The 18,932-nt window shown below is 42.5% G+C and overlaps 1 protein-coding gene across 3 annotated transcripts in view; it reads right to left on the bottom strand.

Annotated features, from left to right (window-relative positions):
* Positions 1-18,932, bottom strand: part of CLIC5 (chloride intracellular channel 5) — a 264,527-nt gene that overhangs the window by 44,554 nt on the left and 201,041 nt on the right. For 2 of the 3 annotated variants that reach the window (XM_033937344.1, XM_033937346.1), the window contains exons 3-4: positions 17,481-17,606; positions 10,705-10,811 (exon numbers count right to left, since the gene is read on the bottom strand). In XM_033937344.1, the coding sequence (XP_033793235.1) occupies positions 10,705-10,811; positions 17,481-17,606 (233 nt within the window). Of the gene's footprint in view, positions 1-8,718; positions 8,964-10,704; positions 10,812-17,480; positions 17,607-18,932 lie in introns of those variants that run through there. The other variant, XM_033937345.1, reaches the window with a different exon arrangement.

Genomic DNA, 18,932 nt, shown 5'->3' with positions numbered 1-18,932 from the left:
AGGCTAAAGAGTTACCAGGAGTCTTGGCTGAGAAATGAATATAAACTATTTGCTAACCTTACTCAAGACTTGAACCCCCTGATGTATGGAAGATGAAAAGCAATGCCTTAAGGCATAGAGCTATAGAGGTAACTTTGTTTAGAACATAGAGCTTCGTATCAAAGCTTAGAGATGTGAAGGAAATGACTACAACGTCACTACAGCTGTATATGGCAAAACGACATCCAATGCACATCCAATTAGATTTGAATCCTAACGGTTCCTATGATGTCAGCCGCTAATTAGGCGTGCATAGTATATAGAAAGCTTTGGCACAGCCATTTTTCCTATGTAGGACCCCCTCATGTGAGTTGGTGTTTGTGGTGTTCCGTTTCCTCAATGATGAAACTTTGTGCTATGACTTGGCTGTTCTTCTTTATACTCCCTTCTGCCTTTGACACTCCTCCCCACCCCCATTATCTGTATTTCTTTAGTTTATGGATTTTTCTGGGTGTTGGTGTGAGGGATTGTTGAGGACTTAGGTTTTGTGTTAAGTGTGGAGGGGAATCAATTGTTAGGGAAAAGAAGGGGCCAGGCCAGGTTACACACAGATGCCCACACCCACCACTCTCCCTGCTTTCATAATGTCATGGTCTGCTCTACCTCCATTTTCCATATCTGCAACTCTCCATGCAAGAAATTCGATTTCCGTTTTGGAGCCATGTTGTAAGGTGAAGACATCTTTTCAGGCTACTTGTAGAACATGTTCAAACACTTCTCCCATAGGACAGCCAATGAGGTGTGATGGGCGTGGTTAGGAAGCGGGACAAGCAACCACGCCCGAACGGCGCCCAATAGGCATTGGGAAAGTTTTCCCGCCCTACTGACGTCAGACGCTACATAGGCGTGCATGGGTATAAGAAGGTCCAGGTGAGTAGTGTTTCCTTTCTATTCTGTCCTATTGCTTATGCAGATGTTTGAGACTTTACTCTGTCTTAGTCTTTTACATTTTTTTTCCTATCTCTGCCTCCCATTTCTCTCTATTCCGCAGAGCCATTAACAAGCTATATGTCATTCTAATATGTTGTTTTATCTTTTCTAGAAGCAGCTCAGATAGTAAGTCCAGGTGAGAATGATATTTTGTAAGCTACTTAGGTGTCCTTATGATAGAACTAAAGAAACCAACCAGAAAAACTGACTTCTCTTTATGGGCTTTCATTGTGTGCTATTGTTTATAATAGTTATTTTATTTCTGATATCTCCTATTCTCCATTCCACAGGGCTGACAAAAATGACTGAGAAGACTGATAAAGACCATGCTGGTAGAAATTTTGCTGGTAGAAAAATGGATATGTAAGTAAAATGGATGTGTTCACACATCTGAGAGGGTTTACTCATAGAGCTAAAGTTAATTCTTTGTAGAATCAAATTACAGGCAAGTTAAAATCAGGTGAGGAATGGTTCTGTGTACTAACTCATTGATAAAAATAGGTCGGGTGTGTTGGGGGAGGGGGAAACACTGCCATTCAGTGGACATCCAATCAGTGTACATGGTTCAGGTGGAAAACTCCTAATGAGTGCCTAATGGCTGCCATTTTTAATAAGGAGTCTAAAGGTATGTTAGCAGCTCTGTTACTTCTAGGTGTGTGTTCTGCCACAACTTCAGTGTTTAATTTTGGAGACATAGGTCTTTGTTAACAGCTTCTCTCTATTCTTCATTTCAGGTTAACTCTGTTCATCACCTATGTGTTTGCCAGAGAGAGACCAGACGAGCAGCTCAGCACACCAGCTTGCACCTAGCCAAACAGCTGTAGGTGAGAATGATATATGGTAACCTTTATTTGCTTACTCTACTATTCTTCACTTGAGTCACTCTTCTGATGAGTGAAATAAATGTTCACAAAGCTAACATGTTTCACACTTCTATTGTTCTCTTCACACAGGTATCCTTGATGACTTTCAGGAACAATAGTAAATTGATAATGTTGGCCTCATAGAACACCATGGCACGCATTCCTGCTGTTATATGCACACAAACTTTTTGTTTTCAGTTAGTCTATTCCCTCACATGAGTTCTAAACAGTGGATTACAGGTGATATTAACCCACACCATCAGCGAGTTAAGGCTATTGCTTTAACAACTATACCACGGTGACATCTAAGCAGCTCAACATAAATGAGGTTAATACATTGCTTCATGGAAGGGAGGACAGATATGGACCTTGGGGGTTGAACCCCCTGTTTGTGAACCTTGTGTAAACCATCTTCTCCTCTTTTCTGTTTTCAGGTGTCTTAGACAGGCAACTGCAGTATTGTCAGATGGAGTTTTGTATTACTGAGAGCAGTGCAGCTGTGAGCATCTTTGTGGTTTCCACACCTGCTTAACCAAAATAGTGCAGCTCAAGAACCAGGAGGATAGATTGAGGTATCTGGCCTTTACTTCCATCACCTTCCGTGAAAGGAAGAAAAACTCACATGTCTCATTTGGATTCTCCTGGTGTGGAGCCAACTCTTACTAGCAGTAACCCTATTCCTTAACAACAAATCTACCACAGTGACTTATATTCTCTTCCTTATGTAGCCATTTACTTTGGAACAGGGACTGGCTTACTTTGCACATCATAGCTGAGATGTCGTCATCTACCTACAGTTGCATATACCCTTGCATTCACTTGCTTTTTTCCTATATTCTGCAATGATTTGACATCAGAGTGGCTAGCAGGTAAAAGAATGAATGACAGACCCCAATAAAGATTGTCAAACTTTCTATATGTCACCTTGTTGTTATATTGAAAAGGGCCCATTCAGCAGTCCCTCCTGAACCCCTATCTACCTTGGACTCTGTCCACTAAACTGCTGATGCTACAAGGTTAAAACCACACAGGAAAGTTTAAACAATTTTTTTATTCAAATATAAAACTTTTTTTAAAATTTAAACTTTTGAACAAAATAACTATTTACATAACACATAACGCAGGGAAAGAGGGTGGGTGCCCCCCAAGAGCAGCTTGAGCTACCTCCAGCGAGGGGGGCGGAAGAGGTGCAGTTATTGAGAGGGTGTATGGCTGCTGGCAGCATGCCCTCTTTCGGCTACCAGCCGCAAGAGGGCATGTTCCATCCTCTCAACACACCCTCTCAATACTTGCACCTCTTCCAAGAGGGCAGAGTAGGGCTCTATCTCCCTGACCACCCCCTCCTGAGGCTGGTCGGGCTGCTCCTGGGGAGGAACAGCAAGGAAAGGGGGTGGGATGGGAACAGGAAGGGCAGGAGAGTGAGGGGAAGGGCTATGGGTGGGGGAAGGGGAAGGTCCAACAGGGGATGGTGGTGGTGGTCCTGGAGGTAGTGGTGGGGCAGGCGGTGGGGATCCAGGTGGCAGTGGTGGGGCAGGCAGTCCAGGGGGCAGTGGTGGGGAAGGCGGTGGAGGTCCAGGGGGCAGTGGTAGAGGTCCAGGGGGCAGTGGTGGGGCAGGCGGTGTGGGTGGTCCTGAGGGCTGCCAGGCCTCCTCCTCCTCTTCCCTCTCCTCTTCCTCCTCCTCCTCCTCCTCCGCCGAGGACCAGGGTGGGGCTCCCTCCATTAGTTGCGGGGCCTCCTGAGGGGGTGCCTGAACTGCTGCTTGACAAGAGAGAAATAGGATACAGTCAGATATGTCCACAACACTTTTGAACATGACATTCTTTACTACGTTATTTTCTTCAAATGCTAATAACAGGATGCAAAGCACCTACTCCACTGTAAACATCAAAATGTAGCGTAAGTAAGTGAGGCAAGTAGAACACCATAATGCCATTGTGACATGATATCACAATAGCAGCTTTACTGCAGATTTTATGATTAAGAATGGTTTACAGCTACTCAAGCATTTTCATCTATTTATTCTGGTAGGCTGATCACAAAGAAACACACGCTGGACTCATTACTCACCGGCTTCAGCGCGCAATTCCTCCCTCACCCCCTCAAGGAAGGCCCACTCCTGGCGCCTCAGCAGCCGCCCCCTTTTCCTGAGATCCTCAACCTGGATAATAGAGAGAGAGAGAAAGAACAGAGAGGGAGGAATATGATGAGTGCCATCTAGCACTGTGGCATAACATGTTTACTTAAGTATTGACCTCTATAAGCAAATAAAAATGGAGTACGCTGCCCTCCAAGAGCCCCTATCCACTTTGCTGCCTGCCTCCACCCCCTTCTGCCACATGTTTTACATGAATGTATTCACGTACTCCAGCATTTTCCCCTTTCTGTGCTGGAGGCATCGCTATCTCTCTACTGTACCTGGGACAGTGGGGGGGGGGGGGGGGGTGAGGTGACATGGCCAGCATCACAAGGAGGAGTGTGGGATTGAACTCACAACCCCAGGGTGCTGAGGCTGTAACCTATCAGCACTGCCCCACATTACAGCATGTCCTGGTGAGCTTACAATCATGCAGCAGGGGGCAATAAAATAGTTTGGTCAGAAGGAGCAGCGTGGCTTGAAACCCCTGACGTCAGGGTACTGACGCTATCACTTTAAACGTCATGCCACTATCTCCCTAGACCAACAGATTGATACAGGAAAGTTGAAGGTATTTGAAATGACATAGCAGCACTTTAATATATTTGTTTTCCTTTGGCAAAGTTGATTTCAAGATGTTTCTATTACAAATGCGATGCTCGTGACACAAAAATTAGTTGTGTGCATGTTGTGAATGGAATAGATGCCTTGTAGGAGCTGAATTTGTCTTTGAAATCCTACTACTGCTCCTTTGGGATGTGCTTTAATTTTAGTATTCAATGTAAAAGATTTATTATGCACAATTGTAGTTTTAAAAAGGAATCACAAAAAACATGACCAATTTGATCGAGACAGGTTTCCATCATAATTCTTTTTACATGATTAATTGTGAGGGCCTGACTTGGAATACTTACTTCCCTGGGACAGGAGGCTCTACGATTGTACCGCCGGGTCAGGCGGGTCCATGAGTCCCTGAATTGCAGGTATGACCTGCGATGGCTAGGCACTACAAAATAGTGGTGCTCCTGGGAGAGAAACAGCCTGGCCAGCAGCCTGGAGTCCTGGGTGGAAAAGTTTGGCTGTCTTCTGGCAGCCATTTTATGAGAAATAACTGCGTATGAAGAACGGGTGATTCTATGACGTCACAACGCAAAAAAAAACGTGATGACGTTTTTGTGCCGCTTGGGCGTGCTTGCAACGGCCGCTCCGCGCTACATCAACACTGTTGATTACATCCTAAAGCACGCCGATGTCGCTGTTATACAAAAAAGTATAGCAGAACGCTTAGAAGCTTACCATGTAAACCTAATGAAACTTCACCTCCCCCAAACACAATGACAAGTTATAAATTAAATAAATGAAGATTGGGAAGTGAGGTTCACATATTTTAGCTTAGCTATGCATATTTGGGTGGGTGGAAAATAAAAAGAATATTATGTCTTTGGTAACCTTAGTCAGGACTTGAACCCCTGACCTTTGGAAGATACATGCAGTGCTTTTAAGCACTGAGCTATGTTGGGGACTTGGGAATGGGAGTCTCCAGAAATGGCTTTAGGTACAAGCTTTGACAAGGGGTAATCATTGCAAGTATCTACAGGTGTATTTGATCTGAGAACACCCAATGAATTTCCAAAACGATTTCAAAATTCTAACGGCTTCTATGATGTCAGACGCTACTTTATGCTTAGGGTTAGGGCTAGAGTTAAGTAGCTCAGTAGCTCAGTGAGTAAACGTGCTGTACCAATCATCCATAGGTTGTGAGTTCAACTCCCGGCTTGTCTTTTACTTGATTATAACATGAGGGGTTTATGCTGCAGAAGTGTGTTGTTGGGGTGTTGCAGGGGTGTCTAGGATGACAGAGAATAGTCACTTGCATTTTCAACAATGCATTTGAATTTCTTAAGATGAAACCTTAGTGAGCCGGGGGAGGAAGGTCACTGCAGTCTCGCGCCTCAGATGAAAAGGTTAATTTTTTAGGGACTGTGTAAGCTGATCTGGGACAGTCTTCAGCGACTCGGAGCCCTCCTGCCGGCTGGGCAGAAGGAGGAGGCTTTGGCGGTGGTGGTTTTGGTGGTGAGTGAGGGTGGGAGGGGGGAGTCGCCTGGCTGCTGCATCTGCACTCCTGCTGGCCACAGACCTACTGATCACAGAGCAGAGATCACAGAAGCACGCAGGTATGTGCGCATGCGCGGCTAGGGTTTTATTATATAGGATATACACCTATCGTATCTCATTTTCATCACAAACACATTAGCGAGACTATACACAATACATTACAAAGTTGAGCTTGGGTTTGATAAAATAAACAGCATAATTTTGACTCTGTATTACATTTATTGAACCATACTTAAGAATATGGGTGTTGCATCCGTGACAACAGTGCTTTACACCATTGAGCTACCAGTCTTTTGCCTCAACTGACTGTGATATGATAGCTAAGTAGAGTATACTTTAGCACATCACTAAGGTATGCTATGACAGGGGAACCAGAGACACAGGTGTAGGTCAGTGAGTAAAAGCACTATATTGATCATCTGTAGGTTGTGAGTTCAACTCCCGGCTTGTCTTTTACTTGTGGCATATCTACCTTCCAGGTGCACCTTGATGATGTCACAATGAGGTCAGCATTGTGCTGCTTGCTACTTCCTCTTCCTGTGAACTAGAAGCCACATTCAGGTCTAATCTGTGTTTTGATTCTGTTTCTAAGTTGGGCCAGTGTAAGTTATGGGATTTACCTTTGTTCTGAAGAATGAGCTGATTGTTGCAATGTTTTAAGACCAGGAGAGTGTTCTTTCAAGCAAGATATCACTTCTAAACTATCCTCTCTGAAATAATGTCTCTGGGAAATCGAGAGAAAGCTTATTGGATGACTTAGGGTGCCTTTCCTGCCAGTCTTTGTGGAACTTAAACGAAGTTTATATGGTGTTCAAAGTCCTATCCTTTCCACTTCTAATAGGAGGTGAGTATGACATTTCTGTACAGCTTTCTGTGTAGCATACATCTACCGGTTCCCACCTTCCATACTGATAATGTAAGTTCAACACCCACTCGGTACGTTTCATCTTCTAGTTCTCCTTTGAAACATAACATATTTTTTTCCTTGTATTAATGGTAAACTGTACAATTCTGATATCCTAGAGGAAAAAGATACAACACAGCAGTGTTCTCTGTCTGCCATTCCCTACCTCACTGATATTGCTAGATCAACTAATATATAGTTTACAAAATGGTATGCTGTGTTTTGGTTATCTTTTTCATCATCCTATACTTACAATGCTGAATGAGTGATAATAAAGAGTATAAAAAAAGTATAATCTTAAAAAAAAAAAAATCGTACCCACGTCTATCACGGGTCCATTGGAGACGTCTTAATGACGTTTCAGAAACCTGCATCTATCTTGCGCGAAGAGGTTGTAGGGACGTCTACCGCACGCCTAAGTACCGTTTGATTGACACTTGCATTTGCCGGACGTCTAAGCACGCCTATGTTAGACGTACTAATAGAGAATTTACCCCCTACTGTGGAGTGGTAGGCACCTAGTACTACTACTACTATTAATTATTTCTATAGCGCTACCAGACTTACTCAGTGCTGTACAGAGTCATAAAAAGAAGAAAACAGTCCCTGCTCAAAAGAGCTTACAATCTAAACAGAAGGGGAATCGTTAATCTGCTGGCTGAGTCGGTGGGTTATGGATTGAAGGCTATATCAAAAAGGTGGATTTTCAGTCTGCTTTTAAACAAGGGAAGGGGCTTGACAGACAAACTCGGGTCATTTATTACAGGCATTGGGGGCAGCTAGATGAAAGGAACAAAGTCTACTGAGTTAGCTGCCTGCCAGCTAATTCATTTTTTAAATGGGTTTTTAATTATTTTTAATGGCGCTTTCAATTATCAGCGCCAATTAAGAAAATTAAGTTAGGCACCAAGATCGGCTAGATGCAATGATCTAGGCACCTAACTTTAGGTATCTTTTATAGAATCAGGACCTACTTGCTAAGAAGCCCGTTTTATTCCATGGGCTTCTTAGCATTAAGTGGGCACAAAATCTATTCATGCACATTAGTAAAAAGAATCCAAAGTTAGGAACATAAATTCTTTGAATATTGAGCCCGGTATTTTTAAAGCAGTATCAAAATAAGCAAGATGAAATCCCGTATGCAGCATATTATTTTTTAAAATCTTTATTGATTTTTAATCTAAAACAGTGTCATACAAATGAACAAACAGTAGGTATTACATACATTATACTAATATCTGTACAGGTAACATATATATCATTCAAGGTTTTCAGTTTTCCTACATATAACAATAACATAATATAACATAATATATAGTATAAAAGAAGAATAAAGTTACCCAAATGTCACCATCAATATTTATTCCCCTCCCTCCAACCCCCCACCCCCCATGGATGTGTAAAGGTGAATGAACACAGCAAACATGAAGAACAGGCAAGTGGACAAGAGACAGGCCAGAAATCCCGTGGATGAAGCTGTGCGTGATCAGGCAGGTGCAGGAGCTGCTTTGCAGAGGCCCTAGAATAGCCACTCCCAGCCCAGTCCTCGGGGCACACCTAGTTGCATCGGGTTTTCAAGATATCTACAATTAATATGCATGAGATAGATTTGCATGCACTGCCTCAATTGCTTGCAAATCTAACTCATGAATATTTATTGTGGATATCCTGAAATCCCAATGCGACTAAGTGGTTTACATTCAGGTACTTCAAGCATTTTCACTATCTGGCCTGGTGGGCTCACAATCTATCTAATGTACCTGGAGTGGTGGAGGATTAAGTGACTTTCCCAGGGTCACAAGGAGCAACATGGGATTTGATCCCACAACCTCAGGGCTGTAGCTCTAACCCCTGTGCCTAAACCGACAGGTGGCAGCATTAAGTTTACTGTGCTATTGAGAACATAGGACAAAGCTTTTTGATGCTTTGCCTCCAGGCTGTGGAATTCTATGCCTTTAAAGATATCCATAGAAACAGCTGGTTTTCAGGAAAAAGAGAAAAAAAACATGACTAAGTAAGCAGGGAGGCAATTCTAAAAGTGAGCGCTTTCATTTAGGTGCCCAGAGGTCATGCAGTAGGAAACTAGTCTATTATGGAATAGCGGTGTGACCCAGTATCAGTGTGCCTAACATTTAGGCACCCAGTTACAGTAGCCATAGACCTGGCGTAACTGCGGGCAATTGGAAACCATGCCCATGCTCTACTTAAGTATACACTGGAGACAGAGAAGTGACAAAGCAGTTTAAATTTATTATTAATGTGAAAGGAAGCAAAGGTCTTTAAGTCTGTCTGGTACTCCTTCAAATAAAAAAATGAAAGACCTCCATACCACTCATACACAGACACACACCAAGAACCCTAGCCTGACCCCTTATTCATTCAATCTTTCTGACTGCTGCAAATTCATCATTACCATGGCAATAATATTTATAACTGAATGGCGTGTTTGATAATGTTATAATGGATAGGATTACCAGGCGTCCAGGAAAACCTGGACATGTTCTCTTTTTAGAGAACTGTCCGGGCTCCTGGATGGACTTTCTAAAACCCAGCATTTGTCTGGGTTTTTGAAAGCCATAATGAGCTCTGGCCGCATCTGGAGGGCATCTGAGCATGCGTGGATGACGTCAAACACATCCACACATTCTTCAGGCCCTCCAGACGCGGCCAAAGCTTGTTGGGGAAGAAGAGAGGAAGTTTGTGGGGGCTGGGCTGGAGGCGTAACTGGGAGGGGCTGGGGTGGAACGGGATAGAGCTGAAGGTGGAACTGGGTGGGGGTGGGGCAGGGCCAGAGGCAGAACAGGGGGGGGAGCATGTATCTGGAGTTTTGCAGCCCAGAAAATGGTAACCCTAATAATGGAAAGCCTGTTTTAAAAAGTATGCCTTCAAATTGGCCTTAAACCTTTTAAATGTCAACTCCCACATACCTTTTCCGAAAATTCAGCAAACCTTCTTTGATACTCTCGGAAGCTACCTCAAATGCTAACCTAGCTTGTCACAAAACATAGCTCAGTGGCGGGAGGCAGGTTGTGGGAAGGGGGGGGCAATCTGCCTTGGGCGTAGTTTTCCTCAATTCGCTGGCACCCCTCCTTCCCACTCCTCCCCCTACTGCATGTTGGCGCAAGCAGCCTCAAACTTGCTGCTCGCATCAGCTTCGGTGCTACTCTGGCGTCACTTCGGGGACCCGCACCTAGGAAGTGACATCAGAGAGAGCACTGAAGCCGACACGGGTAGCAAGTTCGTGGCTGCTCACACCCGACGTTAAAAAGGTACGGGGAAGAGGGCAGGAGAGGGGCGTCACCGCCCCAGGCATCACTCACCATCGCTACGCCATTGAGTAAGCTCACTGATACTTATCTGCTATACTGCCTTTGTAAGGCTCATCTGCCTACCTCTGAACCTTACAGTTTCCCGCTGTTGCCAAGTTATATGGCAGCCCATTGTCACTAATCTTTCTACCTCTTTGTAAATACATACTGTCAACCACTCTGCTGCTATCTCCTTCCCAAGTCTTATTGTAGCTCACTGACACTGGTCAGTTTTTCCTCTTTTGTAAACCGCATAGAACCGCAAGGTTTATGCGATATACGTATAAATAAAAATATATCAGCCAGTTCATGTTTTCTTTTTTAGTTCACATGCCAATGAGAGGTGGTCTAGAGCAAAAAAGAAATAAAAACCCGTAAGATACCATTTTGTAGAAAATCTGTTTACTCACTGCCATTGTCCTGTTGCTTTGTATTCTTAATATATGCAGAAAATTTTGAGAAGATGTCAATCCCTGCAGTGTTTGACTCACGATGCTTAGCGGCCAATTTGGGGTACCTAAGAAAGAGGAAGACATTCTGAAATGGAAGATTAGGTTTATGCCTTCGACAATCTTCTTTTTGTTAGTGCCTCTGTAGGATTCCATATGCTAGGGGGCTTATAATCAAAATTGAAATACATCTAAAAACCCACCCAAGTTGGCACTTTGACGATCTAAATGACAGGTCGTCCAAGTGACAATAATCGAAACGGCTTTTTAGATGTATCCAGGGACATTTAGGCCTCTGAATGCCATCGTGCGCTCAGAGCTGAAAGAGGCGTTTTTGGAGGAGTGGTTAGGGCGGGATTTGGGCAGGATGTGGGCCGACCTAGACTTGGTCGTCCTGCAGGGATATTCGAAGGTTTCACAAGACTGCCTAGACATAACTTATAAGTTGTGACTTAGATGATGTAAAGACACATATATGTGCCCAAAAGGTATCCAAAGTGACCAGATAACCAATGCAGGGACAAAGTAAAGACTCACACACACCCCCCCCATGTTCACTGACCTCGAAGCACACCCACAAAGTTCAAAATAAAAATGTACATACCTGCCTCCAGAGCATCAGCACCTGGCATAGGAAAGCCTAGTACAGCTGCACAGAGTTGGCTTAAGGAGTCTGGAGGGTGGGCTAGTGAACCATAGAAAGGAGGACCCAGGCCCATAAGCCACTAGTAACCACTACATCAATGGTAGGAAATGTGAGCCTACCGAAACCCCCAGAAACCCAACTCTACTCTGCCATATAGGTGCTACCTGCAGCCATAAAGGCTATTTGGGTTGTAGGCAGGTGAATATAATGGGTTTTGAGGGTGCTTTGAGGGGCTCACCATAACTTATAAGGGAGTTCTGGTGAGAAGTTTATGTGGCACCCTTTTTGTGAAGTTCACAGCAGTGCCCTGTGAGGTGCCCCACTGTTCTGTTGCCATGTCTGGGGGCCAGTCCATCACAATGCTGGCCCCTCCCATGTCCAAAAGGTCTTGTTCTGGACATTTCAGAGTTGGACGAATTTTTGGTCGAAAATGTGATATAAAGATAGACGTACTGGCAATCTGGACAATCAAACGCCTGGACGTATAGACAGACGATTTTTTGGGAAAAAAAATTTTGGACGTACTTTTAGAGAATGGACATTGTGCCGCTGCCGACTTTGGGCGACTAGCGCCCTACATCCAAATCGGACTTAGACGTTTCTTTTGATTATGCCCCTCTATTGCAACCCACAGTCCAGGTATTGCAGACATCCACAACTTTTCTGAGCACATGCTCCACCTCCCTTAGCATGAGAGCTAGTAAACAAATCTAGTTAAGTCCCAAAGCCAAGCAACATACCTGAACAAATCCATGACAAAGAGGTGCAGGGGAGAATCCCCATCAACATAAGTAATTCATGAATTGGTTTGCTCTGCAAAATATTAAGAAGTGATAACAGCTTTGGTCTCAATAGGAGAAATTGCCTTCGCAAATTGGCAGTAGCCTTAGCAAAATCCAGGACAAATATTAATTTAGATTCTTTGTATTTTAAATCCCTGTCTGCTTTTGCCAACCTCAAAATTTCAAGTACCTGTTGAAAACGCAGCACTTGAAAAATCAACGGTTGTGGGCCCACCTGACCGTTTATTCTCCTCATTGGAATCCTATGAGCTCAATTTCTAATGGAAATTTTGAGCTCAATGGGAACAATTTCGACAGGATCCCCTCCAAAAACACAGGCAGTGTTGAAGTCCCTCATACCCTTATATTATTGGTATGCACTAAACGGGTTTCGTTGCTCAAAGACATACTTTAAATAACACTAGATTGGCTTTTCATATGTTAAATTTAATGAAAGCCATGGATGACCCAGCCTTCTCAGTGTCTTTGGATGCACAGAAGGTCTTTGATCGTGTAGAATGGACCTTCATGTATCAGCAATGGATTGGTTTGGTATAGGATCCAGATTTATTCAAATGATTCAAACCTTGTAGAGTTCCCCTTCTGCCAGATTATATATTAATGATACTTTTTCAGAACGTTTTTGTCTGGAGAGGGAAGTTAGACAAGGATGTCCATTATCCCCTTTGCTTTCTGACATTGTTCTGGAACCCTTGTTTTTTTTTTCTATTCAACAGGCAAAGGAGATACAAGGTATTCCTTATGCAGGTTGGGAATATAAGGTCTTTGCTTATGCAGATAATATCTTGCTTCATTTGAAGAATTCTGAATCTACCATTCCACATTTACTAGATTTGATTGACCAATTTGGAAAATTTTCTGGATATAAAATAAATTGGAGCAAATCAGAGGTTCTTCCGCTAAATGTACATTATGTAAAATAATTATTTGATTCATTCCCTTTCCATTGGAAGGAAGAGGGTAAAAAATATTTAGGTATTATAATTCAAAACACGCTGGAAGATACAATGAGAGTAAATGAAAAATCTGAAGGTCAAAGAAATGTAACCTATTACATCTTTCTTGGTGGGGGAGAGTCCAAACTGTCAAGATGATGATTTTGCCAGTAGTTTGTTACCAAATAAGTATGTTAGCAATTTATTTTCAAGGGTCCTTTTATAAAAAAGTAAATGGTATTCTCACAAAATTTATTTGGCTGGGTGGGGTAAATTTCCCAAATTTTTATAGATACCATCAAGCTTTCATACTGTGTCAGGGTATGTATTGGATCCTTCCTGAAGTCTTAGAGCATCTGCCGGACTGGCTTTACTTAGAATGGCAATTTATGTCCCTATTACGGTTATAGTAACTTCAACATCAACAACTTCCAGCACTTAGAACCGATAATGATCAATTAAGACCAAATTAATAATTCAGAATATTAATGATCCTCAATGAACACGGGAGGAGGGTTGTGTAGGGGTCTTTACTTTGTCTCTGCAGTGGTTATTTGTTCACTTTGGATAACTTTTTGTCACTTATATCTGCTTTTACATCATCTAACTCACAACTAATAAGTTTTGCCTAGCAAGTCTCGTCAGACCTTCGATTATCCCTGCAGAACGACTAAGTCTAGGTCGGTCCACATCCCACCCTAGCCACTCCTCCAACCCCACCACCCCCTTTTCAACTCTGGGCGCACAGCAGGATTCAGAGGCTTAAAATGTCCCTGGATACGTCCAAAAAGCTGTTTCAATTATCAACACTTGTACGATCTGTCTTTTAGGACAACCACATGCCAATTTGGGTGGGTTTTTAGACTTGTTTAAATTTTGATTATGAGCCCCCTAACATATGGAATCCAGAAAGGACGCAACATAAAGACTTATTGCTAAAAATGTAACATGCATTTATTTTAAAAGAGGTCGAGTTCTGTTTATTGACACAACCATGATTGTCCTCAAAGATCCTCAGCAGGAAATGAATTCAAAATGCAGATCAATAGCGCCACCCTCTAGTAAGCTAAAGGGTGCCAGTGCAGCAGGATATGAAGGGAGCCATGGTTCATGTAATTTGCCTGCAGGAGCAATGCTGTACCACAGAAGTAAAGAGAATGACGGACTATAAGAACAGAAATACCTGGGTGTAGGGAATTAAGCCCCTCCCCCTATGTCTTAGTATCCAGCACCACCTCTCACTCCCAACCACATGAAAAAAGGCTTCCAATATGTGGCCCACTGACCTTTGAATGAAGCCCATTTGATTTTTAAGGACAAAAATTACACCTAATTAGCCGGCACACCTGATTTGACAGCATTGCAGAGCTAATTAGTAGATGTGAAGTTAAAAATGCAAATGAGTTTCACAGATCCTGATGAGTATAAATCATGCTATATAACAGGTTAAAACATTCATGCAGCCCACACATGCATAGATTTCTGATCATGCAGCCCACTGTTGAAAAAACTTGGACGTCCCTGCTACAGTATATGGTAAGGCTGATTATAATGGCTTTATAATTTATTTGGGATTAACTTTCCATCAAGGATTGAGAGTGGTATAGCACTCCCCTGGCAATCCCAGGCATGTGTACTGTCTCAAACTCATGATTTATTCAGTATCAGGTTGCATCAACCGCTAATTAGTTCTGATTTTTATAATTAAATCTTGGAAAATGTGACTACCTTCCTTTTCCTGATCAAGCCCACCATGAACCAGACTGTACCCATGCTTCTAATTATCTACAGAAATGCTGAATCTTAGATATGATTTTAAAACTAGTAGCAATGGTAACTTTAAAATGTGAGTACATTTATTTTTCCTTTTGGAGATACAGTAATCAAAGACATTTTGTTAAGCAGCTAAACTGAAACCTTGATGACTGAAACTTTTTTTGAGTTGAAGTTCTTTCAAGAAATAGTATCAGGTATTCAGTCACAAAAACATAACCAGTGAGTGTACATCATATCTCTGACTTGGCTTTTGTTTAGTGTTCTTTGTATTACTACAACCTTTATTAATAATAATAATAATAATAATAATAATTTATTTTCTTATATACCGCCCCACCAACAGTTCTAGGTGGTTCACAACAGAAGAAAAACTGAAACATTTTGGCGAATAAATACAATTTCATAAAAAACAGCACTTCATACAGCAGTCAGATAAAGCATTAATAAAATACAGTTCCCAATATTACTAAAAAAGTTTAAAAGAATAAAAATAGAAAACCCCATCATAAAATTAAAATCAGCATTCTTGTTTATCAAATAGATACGTTTTTAATGATTTCCTAAATGTAAAGTAAAAGTAGATTTGTGCAATCAGCGGATTTAACCAGGAGTTCATCTTCCTAGCCTGATACTCCAATGTCCTGTCCCAAAAAGTTTTGTAAGAACAGATATTCTAGAACAGTGTCTCTTAAACTGTGTGCCATGGCACAGTGGTATGCCCCAAAGAGACTCCAGGTGTGCTATGAGAGATTCCAGAATTGTACTTTATTTTTAAAAATTCCCTTCATTAGTATTCACTAGAATAAATATGTACATTGCGTACACAAGAATCTGTCAATGTTATAAGTAGTGTCTGTGTGCGTAAGGATACAACCGCCCAGACAAGCATCATTCTTTGACATGATTGGTCCTCGAAAACTAACGGCAAGTATTGTAATTTTATTTTTATTTTTTTATGCAGTAGTTATCCTAACTTGAGCAAGAAAACAACCAAGGCTTTGTTACCATTTGATGATTCTTATCTTTCCGAACTTGGATTTTCATAACCGACAAAAATTAAATAGAAAAAAATAAAAGAGAACCACAGATGGTAGATGATGAAATGTGTTTTTGCTTCTTGACTATCGAGCCGCGTTAAGAGTTAATTTGCACTCAAAACCAAGCACATGCTTCGCATTGATTAGCAATTCTACTCTATCTACTTTACATTCACCGTTATTACAATTACCCATACATAGCTTAAATAACTTTACATAAATAACTCTCAAATTCCCCCTCCCCCCACCCTTTTACAAAGCTACCCTAGTGGCTGCCGCTGCAGTAACTTCCCCAAAGCCCATAGGGATTAAAAGGGTTTCAGGGGGTTAATTTTTTTTGTTAGTTTTGCAATTTTATAATTTCAATTATAATGTGCTGCAATAACATTTTCTCCATTTAATGTGCCGCAAAAAACATTTGCTCTATTTAGTATGCCGGAGCTATAAAAAAGTTTGAAAGACACTGTTCTAGAGGGTACATGAGTTCTGGGCACTGTCATTTTTGGCACCAGTCTTTTGAACACCCAAATGGCAATGTCAAAAATTCCTTTCTAGCTCCCCAGTACTGGTTGGTGGAAAGCAGGGCCCATGGCTGCTCCTGTTTCGGCTTGGGGTCCACGTAACATAAAGGAGATGTGGGCTGTCCCAGGCAGTGCCTGTGTGGGAGGACCGAGCAGGCTGCCTGAAGAACCATCCTTCCTCATAGACACTGCCTAGAGCATCCCACATCTCCCTTCTGCTCCAAGGACTCCCAGACAAAGCAGCCAGCAGTTTCTGCCAATAAATATCGGAGGGGAAAATTAGAAAGAGACATTTTTAACACTGCCAACGGCCAATGGCTTGGAAGCAAAACGTCTGGCGCCCTAACTGCTGTGCCCAAATGGCAGCATCCAAAAGTCCTGCTTCAGTTCTAGCTGAAGTCAAATCCAGCCTCTATTCTTCCCTCAAACTAATGTTTGACCCCCCCATATACATAGACAAGAGCTATGATCAGCATACTACATCAGCCACTACTACATACTCAGCATTTAAAGGTACATATCATGCACATGATAATTTAGAAGTGTAAGACACTGAAATCTATATTCAGGAACCACTGTAAAGAAATGTGGGTTCTAAATGAACCTGGAATCAGCAATGCTGGGTCATATGGCAACCAAACCAACTAGAGGTTTGGGATTATAGACAGCCTTGAAGGATAGTTTTTGATTTATTTGTTCCTGGGAAAATCTCTGATCTTGTTCATTATGTTTAATTGTTTTAGGTATATACTTATAGTTTATCATTTATTTATTTTTTGTTTGCACAGCACTTTGAGTGGCCCATTTTAGGACACTATTATATACAAATTTAATAAATAAATTAAGTCAAGGCTACCAATAATTCACCAGTGGTAAATCAGATATCTTTCAGATTAATTTATTCAATCTAGCCAGTGGGATAAACTTATTGCAACTATTGCTCCCGCTGGAAGCCTCTTCCCTTTTTAGTGTTCCCTCCATGGCAAACTCATAGGAAACAAGCAAAAAAGATTCTGTACTTTGGAGGTGCCAGAACTTCTTCCAGGAATTCTTCGATTTTATTGACATCAGTCTTGACTTCTCCGTTGAACGTCAGGAATGGTGGGTGAGTCCCTGGAGCCAGATTGTGCAGATCTGCTGGTTTCCTGCAACGAGAAAAAGATGCTTCATGACACCATCAAGCAGTATCCTCTGAAGTCTGTTCTACTAATTTGTTTCCACTTGTCTCTTCATCTGTGGAAATGCGTCAACACAAGTGTTCAGTAAGATAGGATGAGTGTCACATTAAAAGAATTGTCCTTTAACCATAGTTAAACAACAAAAGAAATTGGTCCTGGCAGGCAATTGATTCTGAGGGAGACATTCAAGGATAAGGAAAACAAATCCAGCCTATAAACTGTCTGTTTGTCAATTAGGATAAACTTGTACTTGAAAACTTGCACTGTAGAATAACCAGAGTAAATTATAACCAGTAAACTGTATATTAGTATTAGACCCTAAATATGTGTCTAGCTAGAAAAAAACTTGTATCAGAAACATGTACTGAAATTATGGCTAATCTAGTATAAATTGTAACTTTTAAACTATATATTATGGGGCTCATAATAAAGTAAAATAAAGTCTAAAAAGTGGCCTAAATGGGTACTTAGACGATCAAAAAGCCTGATTGTCCAAGTACCCATAATCAAAGCTGGTTTTAGACGTATCTAAAACCAGCTTAGGCCTTTCCCCTGCATCTAAATGCATAGAGCGAAAAGAGGTGTTTTTAGAGGAGGGGAAAGGGCAGGCAGTGGGCGGGAGGTGGGCCGACCTAGACCTAGGCATACAGCAGGTATAACCAAACGTTTTGATAGGTTGCCTAATTGTTTTGATTTAGACCAAATCAAAACAGGTATAAGTGCCGAAAAAGGGGCCGCTGAGCTGATGGCAGCCGGCACGATCAGCTCAGCAGCCCGGCAACCTACCCACCCCCCACCACAACCATCGGGGTAGGAGAGATGCCTCATCTCCCCTGCCGCAATAGCGATACCACCAAGTGCCGCCAAACGTGGCACTTGGGATGGCTAAAGTGCCAGGAGAGATGACCCATCTCTCCTGCAGTGATCCACCCCTACCCCCTAACTGATTGGGCCAGGAGAGAGCCCATGCCCTCCTAGCCCCGCCGAGTACGATCGGGGCAAGAGGGAGCCCAAGCCCTCTCGCCCTGCGGCACTCCGACCTTCCCCGACTCGATGGGCCAATAGGGAGCTCAAGCCCTCTTGCCCCATGGCAACTCGACCTTCCCCGACTTGATGGGGCAAGAGGGAGCCCAAGCCTTCTTGCCCCGCAGCACCCCGACCTTCCCTGACTACGATTGGGGCAAGAAGGAGCCCAAGCCTTCTTGCACCAGCGATTCTGGAACCCTCCCCCCGCCAATAACGATCGGGCCAGGAGGGAGCTCGACCCCTCCTGCCCAGATGAACCACCTACCC

The sequence above is a fragment of the Geotrypetes seraphini genome, chromosome 3, assembly GCF_902459505.1.
Source record: "Geotrypetes seraphini chromosome 3, aGeoSer1.1, whole genome shotgun sequence".
NCBI classification, from domain to species: Eukaryota; Metazoa; Chordata; class Amphibia; order Gymnophiona; family Dermophiidae; genus Geotrypetes; species Geotrypetes seraphini.
Note: the sequence above shows the minus strand (reverse complement) of the source record. Positions and strands in the feature narration are given on the sequence as shown.